General features: G+C 39.4%; 1 protein-coding gene across 1 annotated transcript; it reads left to right on the top strand.

Moving 5' to 3' along the window:
- The first annotated feature begins 769 nt into the window (after positions 1 to 769).
- LOC123256737 (zinc finger protein 391-like) lies at positions 770 to 15406 on the top strand. The gene is made up of 6 exons (XM_044685304.1): positions 770 to 918; positions 4833 to 4930; positions 6629 to 6755; positions 8101 to 8190; positions 9281 to 10369; positions 15360 to 15406. Exons 1-6 carry the CDS (start codon positions 879 to 881, stop codon positions 15404 to 15406), a joined length of 1491 nt encoding a protein of 496 aa, XP_044541239.1. The 5' UTR covers positions 770 to 878.
- Positions 15407 to 18528: the final 3122 nt, after the last annotated feature.

Genomic DNA, 18528 nt, shown 5'->3' with positions numbered 1-18528 from the left:
TCACATACTTGAAAACTGTGATGTGTTTCCCACATCTTTTGTCCTTTGGGCTAAATGTGCTTGATTCTTTCAATTAACCCTCCCAGGGCATGCTTTCCAGGTTCTTTGCCATCCTGCTCCCACTTCCTTCTGTAGATGTTTTCTAGTTTGTCAATGTCTTTCCTAAAATGTTGTGCCCAAAAGTCAGCCCAATTCTGCAGAAAAAATGATTTAGTCATATATAAACAGGTCTCTTCTCAGGTACACACAGACTGGGTCTCCACCTTAGCCCCAGCCTTCCAAATATCCTTTTTCTCAACTGTAAAAAGAGAGGGCTTGACTAATAACCCTTAAGGCCCATTCCAGTTCTAAATCCTGTGATGTTATGAAATATTTATAGAATGAACCAAACTCATTATGTGCTCATTTGTATGTCTAGGATGTCTGCCTGTCTCTCTAGGGCCCAGTTTGGAATGTGTGATGCTGCTGCTGGGCTTCTTCTGCCAACGCTGTGCAATCCTTGCAGATCTTGTCAACCCAGAAGCCTTTGGTAGGCTCTGAAATAACCTAGGCTGGGAATACTAGAGGCAGAGAGACATTATCCATGTTGGGCAGATAGATCTGAGCACCAGGGTAGAGGTCCCAATTAAGGTAATCTTGTATTTGGTGTCACCTGTCTTACCCCTTCTTCCCTGCTTAAGTCCTGCAGGAAGGTGAAAGTAGAAGAACAAGAACTGATCTAAGAAAATCCACCTCACATTTTCTGAGCTTGAGGCAGAAACTGCTATGTAGAAGCAGATACTGAAGCTGTTGGAGCTAGAACAAGTATTGATCTTCTTTTGTGTGGAAAGAGTTCTTGGGCAAAATCAGAATATTCAGGAAACATCGAGGACCCAACTATGGAAGACTTGGCTTTGGCTTTCTTGCTGGAAGAGAGAGGTGAGAATTACAGAGACAGGGTGAAGTGGGTGTGAATCTGTTGTAATATAAGATTATTAAATTTGCCATGTTGGCCTGGGGGCAACCTGTCAGTTGCCCTGGTTGAATGTTGACAGTGGCATGAGCCAAAAGGCAAAGCATCAACTGCCAATTGAGACAAGGGTATATAAAGCACTGGAGACCTAGGGCTGGGTTCTGTTCTTCCCTGACTTCTCCCCTGATCATTCACTTATCCCTTACTCCTTGGGCCCCAGGTGGTGGGAGTGAGAATGTGGGTAGTTTGCCCTGTGGCTCATGCCACCATCAACATTCCAACCAGGGCAACTGACAGTTTGCCCCAGGCCAACATGGCAAAGTTAATAATCTTATATTACACTGTCTAGTATGGGAGAGGAAAACATATCAGAGGGCAGGATATTTTAAAAAACAGTATATACAGCCAACTCTTTCCCTTCCTCTTCCTCTCTTCCCCAGTTTATGTACACTTATATGCCCCTGTGTGACCTGTGATTTCTGGTCCCTGAGTTGATCAGGATCCATAGCCATGTAACAACCTTGATCTCTAAGGGTATGCTGATTTCCCCATCTTTGGCATGCCCAAGGTGTGGGAAGATCCATTTTCTTCTTTGTTAAGCTGAGATGAGATTACCACTTTTCAAGGAGGTACTTGTACTAAGAAGCCAAGAGAAAAAAATTTTAAACAATTAACCTCTGTTGTTTTACATGCATAGACACTGTAGCTTTTTTTGGATGCCAAGTTACATTGTTGAGTTTGCCTTTTGTTAAAGCTTTAGTTCTTTCCCCCATGAACCATCAGATACATCACCTTCAACTTGTGCAGTTGATTTTTTGAACCAGAATACAAGATTTCAAAACTATCCCTATTTAATTTTATCTCCCTCTATAAAATCTACTCTGATGTCTCATCGTGGCATGGAGATAACTTTGAACTCTGGAACAAACTAAAGTTCAACTAAATTGGTAAGTACATTCTGGAGAAAAGCTTGTTCCTGCTCTCCAAGGACCGGCCTAAGTGTCATGAGACTCGTTAATGAGAAGTTAGTTGGTAATGAATTCTGTGATATCAGTTACCCATGAAACAGATGGAAATACAAAATGCCCTCTAATTCTGTGCAACCTCTTCCCACCCATTGTCAGAAAAGGTGGCAGAAAGTGCCAAGTATCATACTATTTTTAGATTATTTGTGTACAAGTATGATTATTATTGACACCCTGAGACCAGAAGATGTAAAGAAGTTGCATCTAATCAGAAGGATGCTTCCAAGTCTCCTATGGGAGATAAGAGTGGAAGAGGTGGTGGAGCTGGTTTCATTATGTACCATTTCATGGGACAATTTATTATCTTGCCATGCAATGCTAATGATTGATGAGCATATATGCAAGTGGGGACCGCCAGGAAAATATAGTTATGGTTTATGCACCAGTGTCTTTTACAGAGGATGAGAATGTAGAGAAATTCTAATAATAACTTGGTAAGATTCTTCAAACCAATTCAGACACATCCCTTTGATTTCAGTGCTATATGGGGCTCAAGTAAAGACAAAATTGGAAAATGTGGTTTGTGATTAAGACATGAAATAAGCCAAAGGTTTATAATTTATTCAGAAGCTTTGGACTTCTGAGTACTTTCTTCTAGAGGAGAATTAGAAGGCTAATTGGATTTAGAGAACACCAAACCCACACCTTTTCTCTTTGCATATGCACAGAGACAATGGAACAGCCTGGTTTAATGAATAGAGAAGTAGGTGTTTACAGTGGAGATAAGCACTGAATCTGGAATTAAGAAGACCTGAATTCAAATCCTGTCTCATACACTTTGGCTGTGAGACCTTGAGCAAGTCATTTAACCTCTTTCTGCTTCTGTTTCCTCCTCTGTAAAAGAGGATGATAATAGCACTTATGTCCTGGCATTGTTGATTTAGCATAGTGCCTGGTACATGGTAGGGACTTAATAAATTCTTGTTTCTTTCTGTTCTTTTTTCTCTTAAGACTTTGCGCTTCCAGTGATCTAGGCAGTCTAAGACTTTTAAGTTGTATAGAAGATACCAATCAGCATTGATAAAGGGAATTCCTTTCTATTAGATCCCTATCTAATTAAAAATAGAATATATTGTAGAATTTTCCTAGTAATTGAAACCAAGCTTTCTAATCCATCCTCTGAAGACTGAATCCACTTTTTAATAAATCAAGACATTTGCTTATTTCTAGTTATAGTGGACTTTGTCATCTTCTAATCTTGTCCCAGATTTCCTAGATAGCGTTTTAATTGGCTTATAAATTAGCCTCAGAGCAATTTGTTTCCATATCAGACATGCCATAAATAAAAACTGGTTGTTCTGGAGCTTTTTTTTTTTAATCTGCTGTTGGCAAAAGTCTTTCTCATCCTATCTTACAGATGCCCTTGAATACAATTATATCTTAGTGCCCACTCTCAAACAACTCTTTTCTGAGGTCACAGGAATAAGCATAAGGACAGTGAGTGTAGTTCAGATAGGAGCTTTAGGAATTAATTTGAACTTTAGCTTTTCAGTCATTTATTGCTAGAATCACTTGAGCTAATGCAGAATCCTGTGAACATTCCCAGAACACCAGAATCAAGACACAAGGGAAGCAAGTCTTGGCCTCAACATTGCCAAAGTGGCAATCATACCCTTACTGAAAAAAGTGAGATGTGCCCAGGGAGAGACAGAAAGCAATATGTGCCAAGTAAATCAAACTACCCTACCATCTTGACCACAAGCTTCCTTTAGACAGCAGTGGAATCAGCCCAGGACCCTGAACCCAAGAACCTGGGGAATAGCCATACTTCTAGCCATCAGTCTGGGAAACAACTTTCTGCAGGTACTAGAGCCACAACGATAGCAACTGTTTCTGCAGGTGCTAGAGCCACAACGACCAAAGACCTGGAAAAGAAAGCTCTTATTACTTTGTGCCATCTTGGCATGGACAAATGGTTCAACATCAGACACTGAAATCAATTTTATCATTGGAAATGACATGAAAGAAGAAGCATTCCCATCTGCTTTGCTGCTGTACTTTAAGGGCCTTTGGACCTTTCCTTCTGACTTCCACTTAAAACCTTCTTTATGTGTTATCTCCCCGTTAGAATATGAGCTCCCTGAGGGCAGGGGTTCTTACTTTTCTATTTGTATCTCCAGCTCTTAGCACAGTGCTTTGCACATTGTAAATACTTAATAAGTGCTTTCTTCATTCATTCCCAGTCTCAGGTGACTTCCCTGCCCTCATGGTGAGCAGTTGGTTTATATGTAGTGATGCATCAACTCCAAGGGAAGTTCAGTGCACTCTCCCCTTAACTTCATTCAGCTGTTCCTCACAACTGTGGGACATTCCCTGCCCACCACCACCAAAAGCACTGAGAGGAGAGGTTGAGTTATATGCCTTATATCATACAGCACATAAAGGACACAGTTATGAGTTCAACCTGTGTCTAAATCCCAGACTTCAGGTTTGGACAAAACCTTTGAAACCGGGGCAGCTGGGTAGCTCAGTGGATTGAGAGTCAGGCCTAGAGACAGGAGATCCTAGGTTCAAACCCGGCCTCGGCCACTTCCCAGCTGTGTGACCCTGGGCAAGTCACTTGACCCCCATTGCCCACCCTTACCACTCTTCCACCAAGGAGCCAATACACAGAAGTTAAGGGTTTAAAAAAAAATAAAAATAAAAACCTTTGAAATCATGTCTGGCCACAGAGATGGAATTAAAGGGTCTCAGAAATTAATGTCCCCTGACCTTTTTCTGTGCAACTTCTGTGCCCTTTTTTGATCTCTTACTCTATGGAGAATCTCCTAGAAGTGTGTGGACAATTTATCCTGATAAGTTTGGGAGCTAAAAGGCCAGACTGGTCTCTTATAATTCCTTTATTCCTTCCCCAGCTCTGCTTTCTGAAGAAGCTGCTCTTTCCCAAGAAAGGAGTCTAGAGGAAGAAGAAAACCAGAAGGACACAATTGGATTTCTAACAGCCAGAATGCAGGTGAGTTAGAGCTCCCTCGGTTTTGAAATGCCATTTCATTTTTCAATTGTGAGCCCCACTTTCTTCCTTTGCTCATCATGTCTTCATGTAAAGTCTATTAATTCACCCAGAAACATCATCTCTATTCTGTGGGATACCACAGAGCTGGTATCAAAGCAGGCAGGAAACTTAGGGATCATCTAGATGTGACAGACTATAACCTGCTGTCTCCAGCCTTGTTTTTTTTTTTAACTGTATTTAGATATAATTGGTTTCCATATATTATTATATACTATTATTTTATTTTATGAATTTAAAAACATTATTCTGAAAGGAGTTCATAGACATCACCAGGCTGCCAAGGTTAAACATCCCTGATCTAGACCAGTCCCTTCATTTTTCACAGAAAGGGACTCAGGAGGCACACTAGAATAAGAACTAGGTAAAGTACTTTGTGGTTTTCTTGGCAGAAACACTGGAGTAGTTTGTCATTCACTTCTCCAATCCATTTTACAGGCAAGGAAACTGAGGCAAACAGGGTTCAGTGAGTTGCCCAAAGTCCCACAGCTAGTAAGTATTTGAGGCCACTTTTGAACTCAAGAATATGAGTCTTTTTGACTTCAGGCCCAGTACTCTCTCCACTGCACCAACTAGCTACCCTCTTTCTGTTAGCTTTCTATCCAGTCCCAGGTTTGGCCTTTAAACTGTTTGATGTTCTTTATCTAACTACAGTTCTCCAGGGGTATCTTGTTCTAGCATGACTATCTCTCTGCTAAGCAGTCTGGAACTAGGTAGATTTATTTTATCTGTATTGTTTATACATACATAAGATGGCACAGTGGATAAGCATTGGGCTTGAAATCAGAAAGACCAGGGTTCAAATCTGTCCTTAAACACTTTCTAGTCATGTAGCCCTGGACAAGTCACTTAGCCTTTGTCTGCCTCCATTTCCAGAACATAGAATGGAGATAAATAATAGCACCTATCTCCCAGGGTTGCTTTGAGGATCAAATGAAACAATATTTGTAAAGTCCTTTGCACAGTGCCCGACACATAGTAGGTACTTTAAAAATTCTTCCTTCCTTCCCATGTTTCTCTCTCCTATTAACTACCTTCACTCTGGTGCATAATTTATGAATTTGTATATTTTTTCCACAATGGCGATTTTATTTAGTTTTTGTGTTCCTCCTCCTCCAGTACCTGGCATAGTGCTTTGTATGAAGTAACTATGGTGATGTGGCATGAAAAAATCAGTGGTTTGGAAGAGGGAAAATCTAGCTTTAATTTCAGGTTCCACTACTTATAAGCTCCGTTTGACCTTCGGCAAGTCAGATAACCCCTTCAGATCTGTTTCCTCATCTGTGAAATGGTAGAGTTAAATTAGTTAATTCTTGGTCCAAGGTCCCTTCTAGCTCTAAAGTCTATGATTGTATGTAATTATAGTAATGGTGTGGTTTGGAAGTTAAAAAAAATGCTTGAGACTCCTTTTGTAATTTAATTTTTAAGTGTGTTCTTGAGGAATGAACTAAAATTATCTATCCATGAGTCCTCCAGGTCTAATACAAAGTGAGGCACATAGTTGATTGGACTTGAATCATTTGAAACCCTAAACACCATGGGAACAGCTCCCTCTCCTCTTACCCTATTCATTTCATGTCTCCCCAGAGCCCATATTAGGAGTCATCTCAGGCTAAGTGTGCATTGTGTTTGGTATTTCAGGAATCAGTGACATTCAAGGATGTGGCCGTGGACTTCACGCAGGAGGAGTGGAAGCAGCTGGACCCTGCACAGAGGGACTTATACAGGGATGTGATGTTGGAGAATTACAGAAACTTGGTTTCTTTGGGTAAGGACACCATCCAACTCCATCCCAGAATTTTCTCAGAGGGGTGAATGAAATGTTTTGATTTGAGGATTTACCTAAGTTTTGGCTTTCTGTGTAGAAATATTCAGTAGTACTGGTATATAGGGAGATCTAGCATGGTATAGTCTATAGAGCTCTGGAAGATCTGAGTTCAAATTTTACCTCAGACATTTTCTATCTGTGTGAACCTAGGCAAGCCATATAACCTGACTGCCTCAGTTTCCTCTTTTGTAAGATAAGACCTCTTCTACCTCTGAATCCATGATCCTGAAATCATGTAATAAGTAAGTTCTCTGATCTTTTGATCCCTTTAGGGTCAAGAATCACAGATTCTCAGAGTTGGAAAATACCATCTAGCCCAACCCATACCTAGACAGGAACTCCTTTACATCATACCTGGCCATTTGGCCATCCAGCCTTTGCTTGGAGTCTCTCCAATGTGCCAGAGCCCACTAGTTCTCAGAGCAGTCCATTTCATAGGAACTAGATTTTTATGTTCTCCATTTCCAGGTGCAAAGTCTTTGCTCTGTACAGCTAGAAATTGCAGCTTCACTATACCCCTGAGGCTATACATTCTCTATTCTCTGTTACCTCAGATCATATAGTTTTCCCCTAGAGTCTCACTTCAGATATCTGAAGAGGAAAACTGGCAGAGGTCAAGGAGGAAATAGATAGTAAAACTATACTAGTGGGAAATCTAAATATTCCTCTATCAGATCTAGATAAATCAAACCAAAAAATAAATAAGAGAGATAAGAGAGATGAGTAAAATCCTAGAAAAATTAGAGTTATTAGATATGTGGAGAAAAATAAATATGGACAAAAAGGAATATACCTTCTTTTCAGCTGCACATGGTATATTCACAAAAATTGACCATGTACTAGGGCATAGAAGCATGGCAAACAAATGCAAAAGAGCAGAAATAATAAATGTAACCTTTTCAGATCATAGTGCAATAAAAATAATAATCAGTAAGGGCACATGGACAGGCAAATCAGATATCTGAAGAGGAAAGGTTCCCATCCTCTTAGCAGGCAGAGACTGTCATGTAGATCAGTTTCTTTCTGAACTTAAATCATTTCTGGATCCCATTATCTCCATATTTCCCAGTATGTAGTGTAGTACCTTAGTACATTGAAGCCTTTTTTAAAATTCTTCTTAAACTGAATGCAGTTCTCATTCCCCTTTGAAATTCTACCCTTGGATTTGGACCATCCTTTGGAACTTCCTAGGATGTTTTCTATCTCTCAAAAGAAAGAGATTAGGATTAAATTCTCAGATGACTATCTGTCCCCAAAACTTTCCCATTTCTTTCTCTATGAGCAGGACTTCCAGTTTTTAAACCAGATGTGATCTCACAGCTGGAGAGAGGAGAAGCCCCATGGATTCCAGAGGTCCCAAGAAGCATTTGTCAAGGTGAGGTAGTGAGAACCAGAGAACAATTGTTAAGAAATATTTCAATTTACCACTTTGTGGGCAGTATCTTTGAAATAAAGAACAGAAGTAACTAGGTAGTATAGTAGATAGAGAACCAGGCCTGGAGTTGGGAGGTCCTAAATTTAAGTCTGGTCTCAGACACTTCCTAATTGTGTGACCCAGAGCAAATCACTGAACCCCAATTGCCTAGCCCTTACTGCTCTTCTGTCTTAGAATCATACTGAGACAGAAGGTAAGGGTTTGAAGAAAAAAGATGAAAAGAAAAGAAATGTAGAATGGAGTTCTTAGAGTCCCATAAGCATGTGGAGAAAGGTTGAGACTTCCCAGTATGTTTCTCATGTATCTTCATCTTTCACTCAAATCATTTTTCTCATTTCATATCTTCTAGTCTAAGATAGACCTTATTATTTTTGTTTTATTTAAGTTTTTTCAATTATTCATTTATTTTTGTTTTTTATTATTTTTATTTTATTTAAGAGAACCACAAACCATTTGTTTGATTATATAAATTCTATAATTTTCTCAGGGTTTATCAATTTCATTTACAGAAATAATATCTTTTCCCTTTCCAAAAAGTTAGACATTTCCCAAAGATTACCAACTCTGCTTTTCCAGTAATATCAATGGGTTCTCTCAGTGTGCTGGAATGTAATTAATTTAGTAACTGAGCAGCTCTGTGTGCTGATTCTACCTTCCCTGCTCTCTTGGGCTGCAATTGTCTTTTTTTTTTTTAAACCCTTACCTTCCGTCTTGAAGTCAATACTGTGTATTGGCTCCAAGGCAGAAGAGTGGTAAGGGTAGGCAATGGGGGTCAAGTGACTTGCCCAGGACACAGCTGGGAAGTGTCTGAGGTCAGATTTGAACCTAGGACCTCCTGTCTCTAGGCCTGACTCTCAATCCACTGAGCTACCCAGCTGCCCCTCAATTATCTTTTAATAATGCTCATTTTACCCTTTTTAGATTTATATTTATACTTCTTTATCTAGAACTCTAGAAAATAGGATGTATTTTAAAGCAATTTACTTTCTCGGAGAGAAGAGGGACATTGACATTTTTCTTTTTATTTCAGGTTCCTTTAGTCAGGAGACTAAGTGGGAAAACAAAGTCTCAACTCCAAAGCCCAGGTTTTGTGTAGGAGAGCCATCTAAAGAACTACAATTCACACAAGATGGGTACTGGGATTTCAAGTTGGGATCTTCATGGGAATATGATATTAGATTAGAGGAAGATTCAGACAACCAGGAGAGACAATCCAGGCAAGTGATATTCATCCCCAGAAAAGATGCTAGTAAAGTGAATGTTAATGAAGGTGATACATATGGGGCAGGTTTCAGTTTGGGATCCATCCTTGATCCACAACAGCTATTTCCCCCAGGAAAAAGTCTACATCAATGTGATGTGCTTGAAAAAAGCTTCAAACAGTTTTCAGAGCTAATTAAATGGAATAGAATTTCCTTAGGGAAGAAACTCTTTAAGTATAATAAATGCAGGAAGCCCACCAGTTACCACTTAGACTTGGTTCAATATGATGGACTACATATTGGAGAGAAACTTTATGAATGTAACGAATGTGGAAAAGCCTTCAATTGGATTACACACCTCACTGACCACCAGAGAATCCATACTGTAGAGAAGCCCTATAAATGTAATGAATGTGGGAAAGCATTCAGTAAACACTCCTACCTTAATCAACACCAGAATGTCCATACTGGAAAGAAACCTCATAAATGTAATGAATGTGGGAAAAACTTCAGCCAGAGGGGCCACCTCACTGAACATCAGAGAATTCATTCTGGAGAAAAACCTTATAAATGTAACGAATGTGGGAAGGCTTTTGGCCAGAAGGCACATCTTACTGAGCATCTGAGAATTCACACTGGTGAGAAACCTTATCAGTGCAGTCAATGTAGAAAAGCTTTTAGCCAGAATTCATCTCTTATTCTACATCGGAGAATTCATACTGGAGAAAGGCCTTTTGAGTGTAATGAATGTGGAAAAGCCTTCAGCCAGAAGGGACATCTTACACAACATAGGAGAATTCACACTGGAGAGAAACTCTTTGAATGTGGTGAATGTGGGAAATCTTTCAGCCATGGATCATCCTATACTTATCATCAGAGAATTCATACTGGAGAGAAACCATATGAATGCAATGAATGCGGGAAAGCCTTTAGCCAGAATTCATCCCTTACCCTACATTATAGAATTCATACTGGAGAGAAACCTTTTGAATGTAATGAATGTGGAAAAGCATTTAGGCAGAGAGGAAATCTTACTGAACATATGAGAACTCACATGGGAGGAAAATCCTTTTAGTGTTCTGAAAGTGAGAAAGCCTTCAGCGAGAGAGGTGACACGTTATTTAGAGCTCTGGAGGACTCATTCCTGGGCAGAATCTCAATGGAATGATTAAGGGAGGGTTGTCTTCAGCATCAGCTGACAGTCCATTTGAAACATCAGATCATTCATACTGAAAAGAGAGCATTATGAATGTTTTGACCATGGGAAGACCTTTAGGTCCATGCATCAGACATGTCATACTGGAGATTAACTCCAGTTATAAGGAAAATATTATGAACACTTGTTAAATAGGGATTGGGGGACTGGACCTGTGATTTCATTGATATAATGAACTCCTGAGTGAGGAAACTCCTCTACTGATTAATGCAAGTCAGTGCCTCCTTTGCACCTTATGGTCTTTGATGGTTTCCCAGAACACTGGAAGGTTAGATGACTTGCCTGGGGTCACAAAGCCAGTATGTGTCTAGGACAAGACTAGAACCCAGGTCTTCCTGGATGCAAGGGCCAACATTCATCTGTACACTACATCACACGGGGAGGGTAAAGATTTCATAGTTTGTCACCGTCTATAATATTTGTTGGTCATCTGAAGGGAGAGCTAATCCTGTCTTTTCTTGTCTCTCTCTTCTGTTAGACACTTTAGTTGCCATTATGCTGATTTAGGAGCTGAAATCATGCCTAAACCATTAAAATGTTCTTTAGTAGACCGATCCAACTTTTAATAACTTGTTAGAACAAAAGACTAAAAAATGGTAGAGGAATAACCCAAGATAGCTGTCTTGCTTGAGAGGGTATGTTTGTATGTGAGTGTAAGTGTGTATTTGTGTGTGTGTGTGTGTGTGTGTGTGTGTGTGTGTGTGGCAGGGGAGAGGTGCTTAGTAACTGTTTATATGGGAGGCTCTCTGAGATGAAAACAAATTCTTCCTATGCCTAGCTTGGTCCACAATAAGTCTATTGTTCTGCTTTGAAGACTGGAAGAGAAGCATACAGTACCAGAACTGGAAAGGCCTTTAAATTAGATTGTTTCCTGTGGCAATTAAGAATCAGGCTGAGAATAAGGAAGGGGGTATAGCATTCTACTTCCTAAAGCTAGGGGAGGTGGAAGCTTCAAGGAGAATCTGAGCTTTGAGCATAACTGATTGAATATGGGATCTATATTTAAGGATTATTGCAACAGAGCTGAATCTACAGTTAATCTGAAGCACAAACAGGGCCACTAATGATATCAAGGCATATGTGGACTATGAGGTCAGTTTTTGGCAAGCACAGAATTTTTATTAGTCACCTGATTCTGGTCCCTGAAAGGCTTCAGTAGGCTTGTAATTCTGTGGCAGAAACAAAACCTTATCATAGAATTCCATCATGCTACCCACTTGCCATCCCTCTTAAATTTTCCTTGAATTTCTCCCTAATTCCACTCCATTTTTCACAAACCACTCCCCAGCCCTAGGCACCCCATTATGCCCCTGTACTTTTTGGTCTATCCTGTAACAAAGCACAATGTCTTGACCTTAGATGAAGTCTTATATGTCCAAATGACACCTTTGCTGCAGTTTCCCCTCACTTTTTTCTTATATCTCTAATATTCACAGCAGTAGTAGTAATAACAATAACTGATGCTTATATAGTATTATAAAATGTTCAAAGAGCTTTGCACATATTAATCTCATTTGAACTTCACAACACCATAATGGTAGAATCTCTCCCAACAGGTATATCCCCAACCCTTAAGCAGAAATCAAAATACAAAAAAGCCATCCCATTATATCCCTTTAGGATTTACAACTCCATAATAAAGCAAATAAGGAGTATTGTGGTAGAACAATCCTCGGCCTAATGTAGGATCTTTTGAGCTTCCTGAAAAGTGTTGCCCAAGAGATAATTGGTTTTTTTCACAGTTTCCTCTATCCATGCCTAGTTTGATCTTCAGGTAAATTTCCACAGTCCCCAAGGGTTCCATCCTGTTCTACATGTGGGTTCAATAGGAATATAGATTGAATAGCTTCTTTCTGGTCCACTTGGTGCCAATGGGAAGAGTCCAGGTATGGAATGAAATAAAAAGGAATACTATTTGTTATTAAGCTGATGGACCACCCTAGTTCCCCAGACTGTCTAGAAATGGAGATCTTTGGGAGTTAGTTACTCTCTTTTATCCTTAGCTCTGGATTTGAAGTCACGGGTCTTATTAGAATTCCACCTATGCTATTTATAACTGTGTAACCTTAGGCAAGACACTTGCCCTCATTGTGCCTCAGCTCCCTCGTTTGTAAAATGAGGGTATTGGTGTAGATCAGTGATTCCCAAAGTGGACACTACCGCCCCCTGATGGGTGCTGCAGCAATCCAGGGGAGCAGTGATGGCCACACTTTTTTTGTATTACATTCTATTCCGAGTTCAATAAATAGTTTCATAATTTCCAGGGGGCGCTAAGTAATATTTTTTCTGGAAAGGGGGCGGTAGGCCAAAAAAGTTTGGGAACCACTGGTGTAGATGATCTCCAAATTCCCTTCCAACTCTGAATCCTATGATCATATGAAGCTTTTCCCTTTTGTTCTATCAACCTCTCAGGTAAGTAGGAGAATAGAAAGGCATTGGGGTTGCTATCTCAGCAGACTTCTAGATAAGCCCTTGGAGGGTCCTAAGTAGGCTGTTATTATGGGGTTTTTTGTGTGTGTGAGTTTATAGCATGCTTCCACCAGCCCCAATCAATGTGAACTAACTAGGCCTCAACAGGCTCATATCTGCCGACTTCAGGACCTTTTAGGAATTTTCCTCCAGCCTGCATACATTTTACCTTTGCATTCTATGGATGCCACATTGTGCCTCTCTAAGACAAGATTATATCCATTGTTATCCATCCTTTCTTATTTGCCTGAAGATGCCTGTGGTTCTTGTCACTACCAAACCCCTCTTGGTAATATTTTTTCTTCTACTTTTTTGGTTTCTAATCTCTTTGTTGTCTCTTCCTCTCTCATCGTATATATCTGTACACTTTCCATTGATTATTTACTGGTTGGATTATATAAAAGATCCAGATCTAAGAGTATTTGTTTACCAATGGCAGATGTTCCAAAGGGCAGAGTGGAAGGGAAAGAGAAATGGCTAGGGGTAGGGATGGGGGTTGGGTTGATAATAATCATTTGTTGATTCCACTGGGCCTCCTTATTCTATTTTTCTTTTCATATTTAGTTCACAACTTCTGCAACTTTTCTTTTTCTTTGGATTTGATGAAAATGACTACCTTAACTAATCTCAGGATACTAATCTTCTTCAAGACAGTGACCACTCTAATTTTATTTTTAATTCTTTTTGCTTATAATTCCTCTTCTACCACCTGAAACAGCCAGTACTTCTCTTTCAGCTGTCATCACATCCATCTATCCCACTTTCCTCAGTATACATAATCCAGGTCATCAAAAACATTGGGGTCTGACTCCCCACTCCTTGGAACAAACCTTTCTCTGCTTCAACCAAGTTGGAGTGATGGGCTTGATGAAGGTGGTTGGTTTGTTTGTTTTTTTACACCAACATTCCATTTAGAACTTTGGGATTAATGTAGAATTTCCAAGCTTCTGCCTAATTGGTTGGTATTCCCTCTGCAACATGGTTAGCCAAGCCCAGTTTCTGCTTTGCTAATTGCTGGCATTCCAAAAAGCCACTTTCCCTATTAGAAATCTCTTTTCCCCTTTCTACCTCTTCCTGAAAACTCTTTCCTTTGTAGGTCAACCCAACCCTCATCCCTACCCCTAGCTATATTGGTCTTACCCCACTACTATGGCCTTAGGAACATCTGCTATTAGTAGCCAAGTACCATTTGACCTGGATCTTTTATAGACTCCTACAAGTGATTTAGCTTTGTCCCATCTACACTATACTTTCCAGCCTTTCCAATTTTGGTCACTCCTCTTTGTGTGTTCCATTTCTTCCCTCTAACCCCCAACACACAGGGCTAGGAGGGGCAGTTGACATGTAATGCTACCTTTGAATTCACTTTCTACCACCACTCAACCTTTCTTCTTGAAGTTCATTGGATCTAATGGCTCCAATCCTCCCACTCTTCAATTAGTAATTAGTCAATTAGTGAAAATTTATTAAGTGCTTACTATGTGCCAGGCACTGTGCTAAACACTAGGTATACAAAATATGTTAAAAGGGATTCCCTGCTCTCAAAGAGCTCACAGTCTAAAGAGGGAGACAACATAAAAACATCTAAGTTCAAACAAGATATAAACAAGAATAAATAAGAGCTAATCACTAGCAGGAAGGCACTAGCATTAAGGGACATCAAGAAAGCCTTCTTATAGAAGATGAAATTTTAGCTGAGACTTAAGAAAGCTAGGCAAACCAGGAGGCAGAGTAATCCAAAGATAGGGAACAGCTAGTGAAGATATCTAGAGTCTCAAGACTCTTCTCATTTTATTTCCATAATACCTTATATCTTTTTTCTCCTCTTCATATTTCCATTATTATGGAACTCTCATCATCCCTTGCCTGCACAACTGTAATTAGCCTTCTAATTAGTCTCTGTTTCTGGTCTACCTTCTGCCTATCCCTTATCTGACTATTTTAACCTTCATGTACAAGCCTGACCATGAAACTGTCTTGGGTAAAAACCATCACTGGCTTTCCAATATCTATACAAGATGCAAAACAGATTTTTGGCCCTCTTCAGAGGGCCCCAACTTCATTTCCAGCCATATTTCATGCTACTTACATTGCCTAGTATGTTACCACCATATTGTTCTACAAGCTGTTCCCAAATCTTATCCTGTTTTTTCACACCTCTGGTCATTTCTGTAGATTGTGCAGCATGCTTGAAACACCCTCTGTGTCCCTTGCTTTTGAAGTTATTCTCCTCCTTAAAGGCCTGGATCAGATGCCACCTCCTCCATGAAAGTTTCCCTAATCTGCCCCTTCTGACAGTGACCTCTCAGCACATCCTACCTTATATATTTATTAATATACATCTTGTCTTACCCCCTTCATGATGTATTTCCTTGCATGCTATTTCCCCATTTTTGTAATCCCATCCTAGCACAAGGCTTTTGTACAGACACTTAATAAATTGCTCTTGAATTGAATTATTCATGAATGATCATTCTGTGGGTCGTGAGGGCAAATGTATGACTTCAATTCATCACAAAGCTGGCTGGTCAATTGAAATAAGAAGGTTAAGGAAGTACTATTTACCAACGAGAGTGAGTTTTTTTGAGAGGTGTAGTGGTTCCATCCAGAGAACACACTCTTTTGGATATACTGTATATATCACAAGAGTATGAGTATGTGCTTACTATGCCCTCAAATAAACTTTAATTAAGGTGATTAATGACTTTGGTAAAGTAGCAAAGTACAGAATTATTTGGCAAAAATTGCCAGCATTTCTATGTAATGATAAAAGTCGGAGGAAATGATAGAATGAGAAACACTAGTAAAATGACTGTATAATGCTTAAAATAACTGAGGAAGAACTGAAAAAGATACTCTCAAGACTTGTAACGTGATTACAAAACCAACATAAATATACCGAGACAAACAATTGGTAAAATATTAATTGCACATGGTTGGATTGCATTAATATAATACAAATGAAGATATTTCCTAAATTACCTTACAGTTCGTGTACTATACCAGTGATGGGAAAACTTTTAAAAGAAGGGGCCAAAGGAAAGGAAATGCTCTTCTATCAGTCTGTTTCTAAGACAACTCTTTCAAAGTTTCATTGTATTGTAACCTACTCATTGTATTCGTCAGATTAGGAATAATGTCCTGCCAGATAGAACATTTCAGGGGGCCTTATCTGGCCCGAGGGCTGTAGTTTGCCCATCACTGTACTATACCAATTAAATTACCAAGGTGATATTTTGTAGAACTAGACAAAATAACAATTCATTTGGAGAAGAAATGTTTAGGATCTTAAGAAAAAAAAAACTGAAGGGGGAATGATTTCAAACTATATTATAAAATAGAAATCATAAAAAACTTTTAATCAGTGGACCAGATGAAATAAACAATTATCAGGGGGAAAAAATTCAGACTGAGTTGCCCATTTGATTAAGTCAAGAAAGTGGGAGGAAGGAGACCCAGCCTCTGAAGAATATTAGTAGGCAAGCTGCATGATGAACTTGGCTTCATTGAAGGTGAAAGAAAGCTTTCTGGTTAGAAAAGCCACAATGAAGCTCTCCAGAGTTAGGAAGCCCATGTAGCCCAGGACATAAGAGAAGACAAAGGTAGACATCTCTTTAAACTCAATGATGACACAGCCAAGCTCAGAATATGGGTCCCCATGGCTGGGAATCAATGAAAAGTTCCCAGCCAGATGCTAGAGAAAATCACATGTTTCACAGAGCAGACAAAAGCAAAGAGAGTTGGATGCTTTAATTTGAATTCATTTTTGGATTCTGTTTCCTGGCACAGTTTTGGTCAGTAATAGTTTTGGGTAGAAAAAAAAACACCAAAAAACAGCCAGAATGAAAACAATTCCAAAAAGAGAGGAATCTCTAAGGTTGGGTGGCCAATGAAGAAAAAGGAGCAGAGAAAACAAAAAGAGAGGGAGATAAGGAAAGTGTAGCCAAGAGTTAATTTGCTTTGACTATGAGGGTGTCTTGGTACTTCACAAAATGCCAAGAACAACTGTGAGGACAGAGAAGGAAAGAACCACAAGTCAGAGTAAATCTCAAAGACAGTACCCAGTAAAATCTGTGCTTTGGGAAGGCAGTAATCATTCCAATTATTTGCTGATTTCCCTGGGCACTTTACATAATGATCCAAATTGTCAGGAGATAGACATTGTCTCACAGTGAGTAAATTCTCCCTATACCTACATCAGGAAAATAGTAACACTAGTTCATACTAGTAGTGCCCCTGGTTCCATAAGTAACAAGCCTATGTCATGACTCTATTCGATATTCTTCAGCAGCTCTCTTATTACCTTCAGAATTAAATATAAAATCCTCCACTTGGCTTTGGAGACCCTACAGAAATCAATTCTAGAAAGTCTAACCCAACAAATACTTTGTGCCAGGAATGGTTCTAAACATTGAATACAACTGATAAATTTTTTAAAAAAGAGAGTCATTCCTACCCTCAAGGTCTTTATAATCTAATGGGGGCAGGAACAAAATACAAAAAAGAGGCAAGAAAGATGAGGAAGGAGAAACAGCAGGGGATTTCTGGCATGGTGGTATCTTATGCCAGGGAGGTGAAACTAGGCAGAACAGCAAATGCAGAGTCCAGTTTCTGTATTCTTTTTTTATTATTCTTTTTTTATTTTGAATATTTTCTCCTAGTTACATATTTCATGTTCTTTCCCTCTCTCCCAATCCCCCCCTACCCCTCCTTAGCCGATGCACAATTCCACTGGGTTTCAGTTTCTGTATTCTATGAGGGAAGGCACTCTAAGGCACTTAGCACAGTGCCTAGTACATAGTAGGTTCTTAATGTTTACTGAATAAATTAATTGGAGGAGTTTGGTACTCCACCCTCCAGTCAGAGGAGAGGAGGATAAGAGAGGTGCTGTCAATTTGAGTTAGAAAACAGGATGATTAGATTAGAAGAGATGAGTTTATCCTGGGAAGAGCATCTTGTTCCATGGAGTTGAAATCAGACAGAACACTAATGAAAAATGGAGCTCTCTGTTTTTCTTACTTTTCCACCTTTCATAAACTCTTTGATCCAGGGACAATGGATCCAGAACACCTCTTTACCATTCCTCAAACAAGACCCTCCATCTTTTAATTATTCATTTTCACTGGATATTTCCCATGTCTGGAATGTTCTCCCTTTCATCTTTACTTCTTGGCTTCCCTGGGTTCTTTCAACTCCCAGCTAAAATCCTCCCTTTTACATGAAGGTTTTCCCAATCCCCCTTAATACTTGTTCCTACCCCTGAGATTATTTATAATTTATCTTGTATATAATTTATTTGTCCATTGTTTTTTACATATTATTTGCCCCATTAAACTCTTAGCTCTGTCTTTGTCTTTTTGGTATCCTCAGAGTTTTGAGTGGTGCCTGACA

The sequence above is a fragment of the Gracilinanus agilis genome, chromosome 1 (genome assembly GCF_016433145.1).
Source record: "Gracilinanus agilis isolate LMUSP501 chromosome 1, AgileGrace, whole genome shotgun sequence".
Lineage (NCBI taxonomy): Eukaryota > Metazoa > Chordata > Mammalia > Didelphimorphia > Didelphidae > Gracilinanus > Gracilinanus agilis.
Note: the sequence above shows the minus strand (reverse complement) of the source record. Positions and strands in the feature narration are given on the sequence as shown.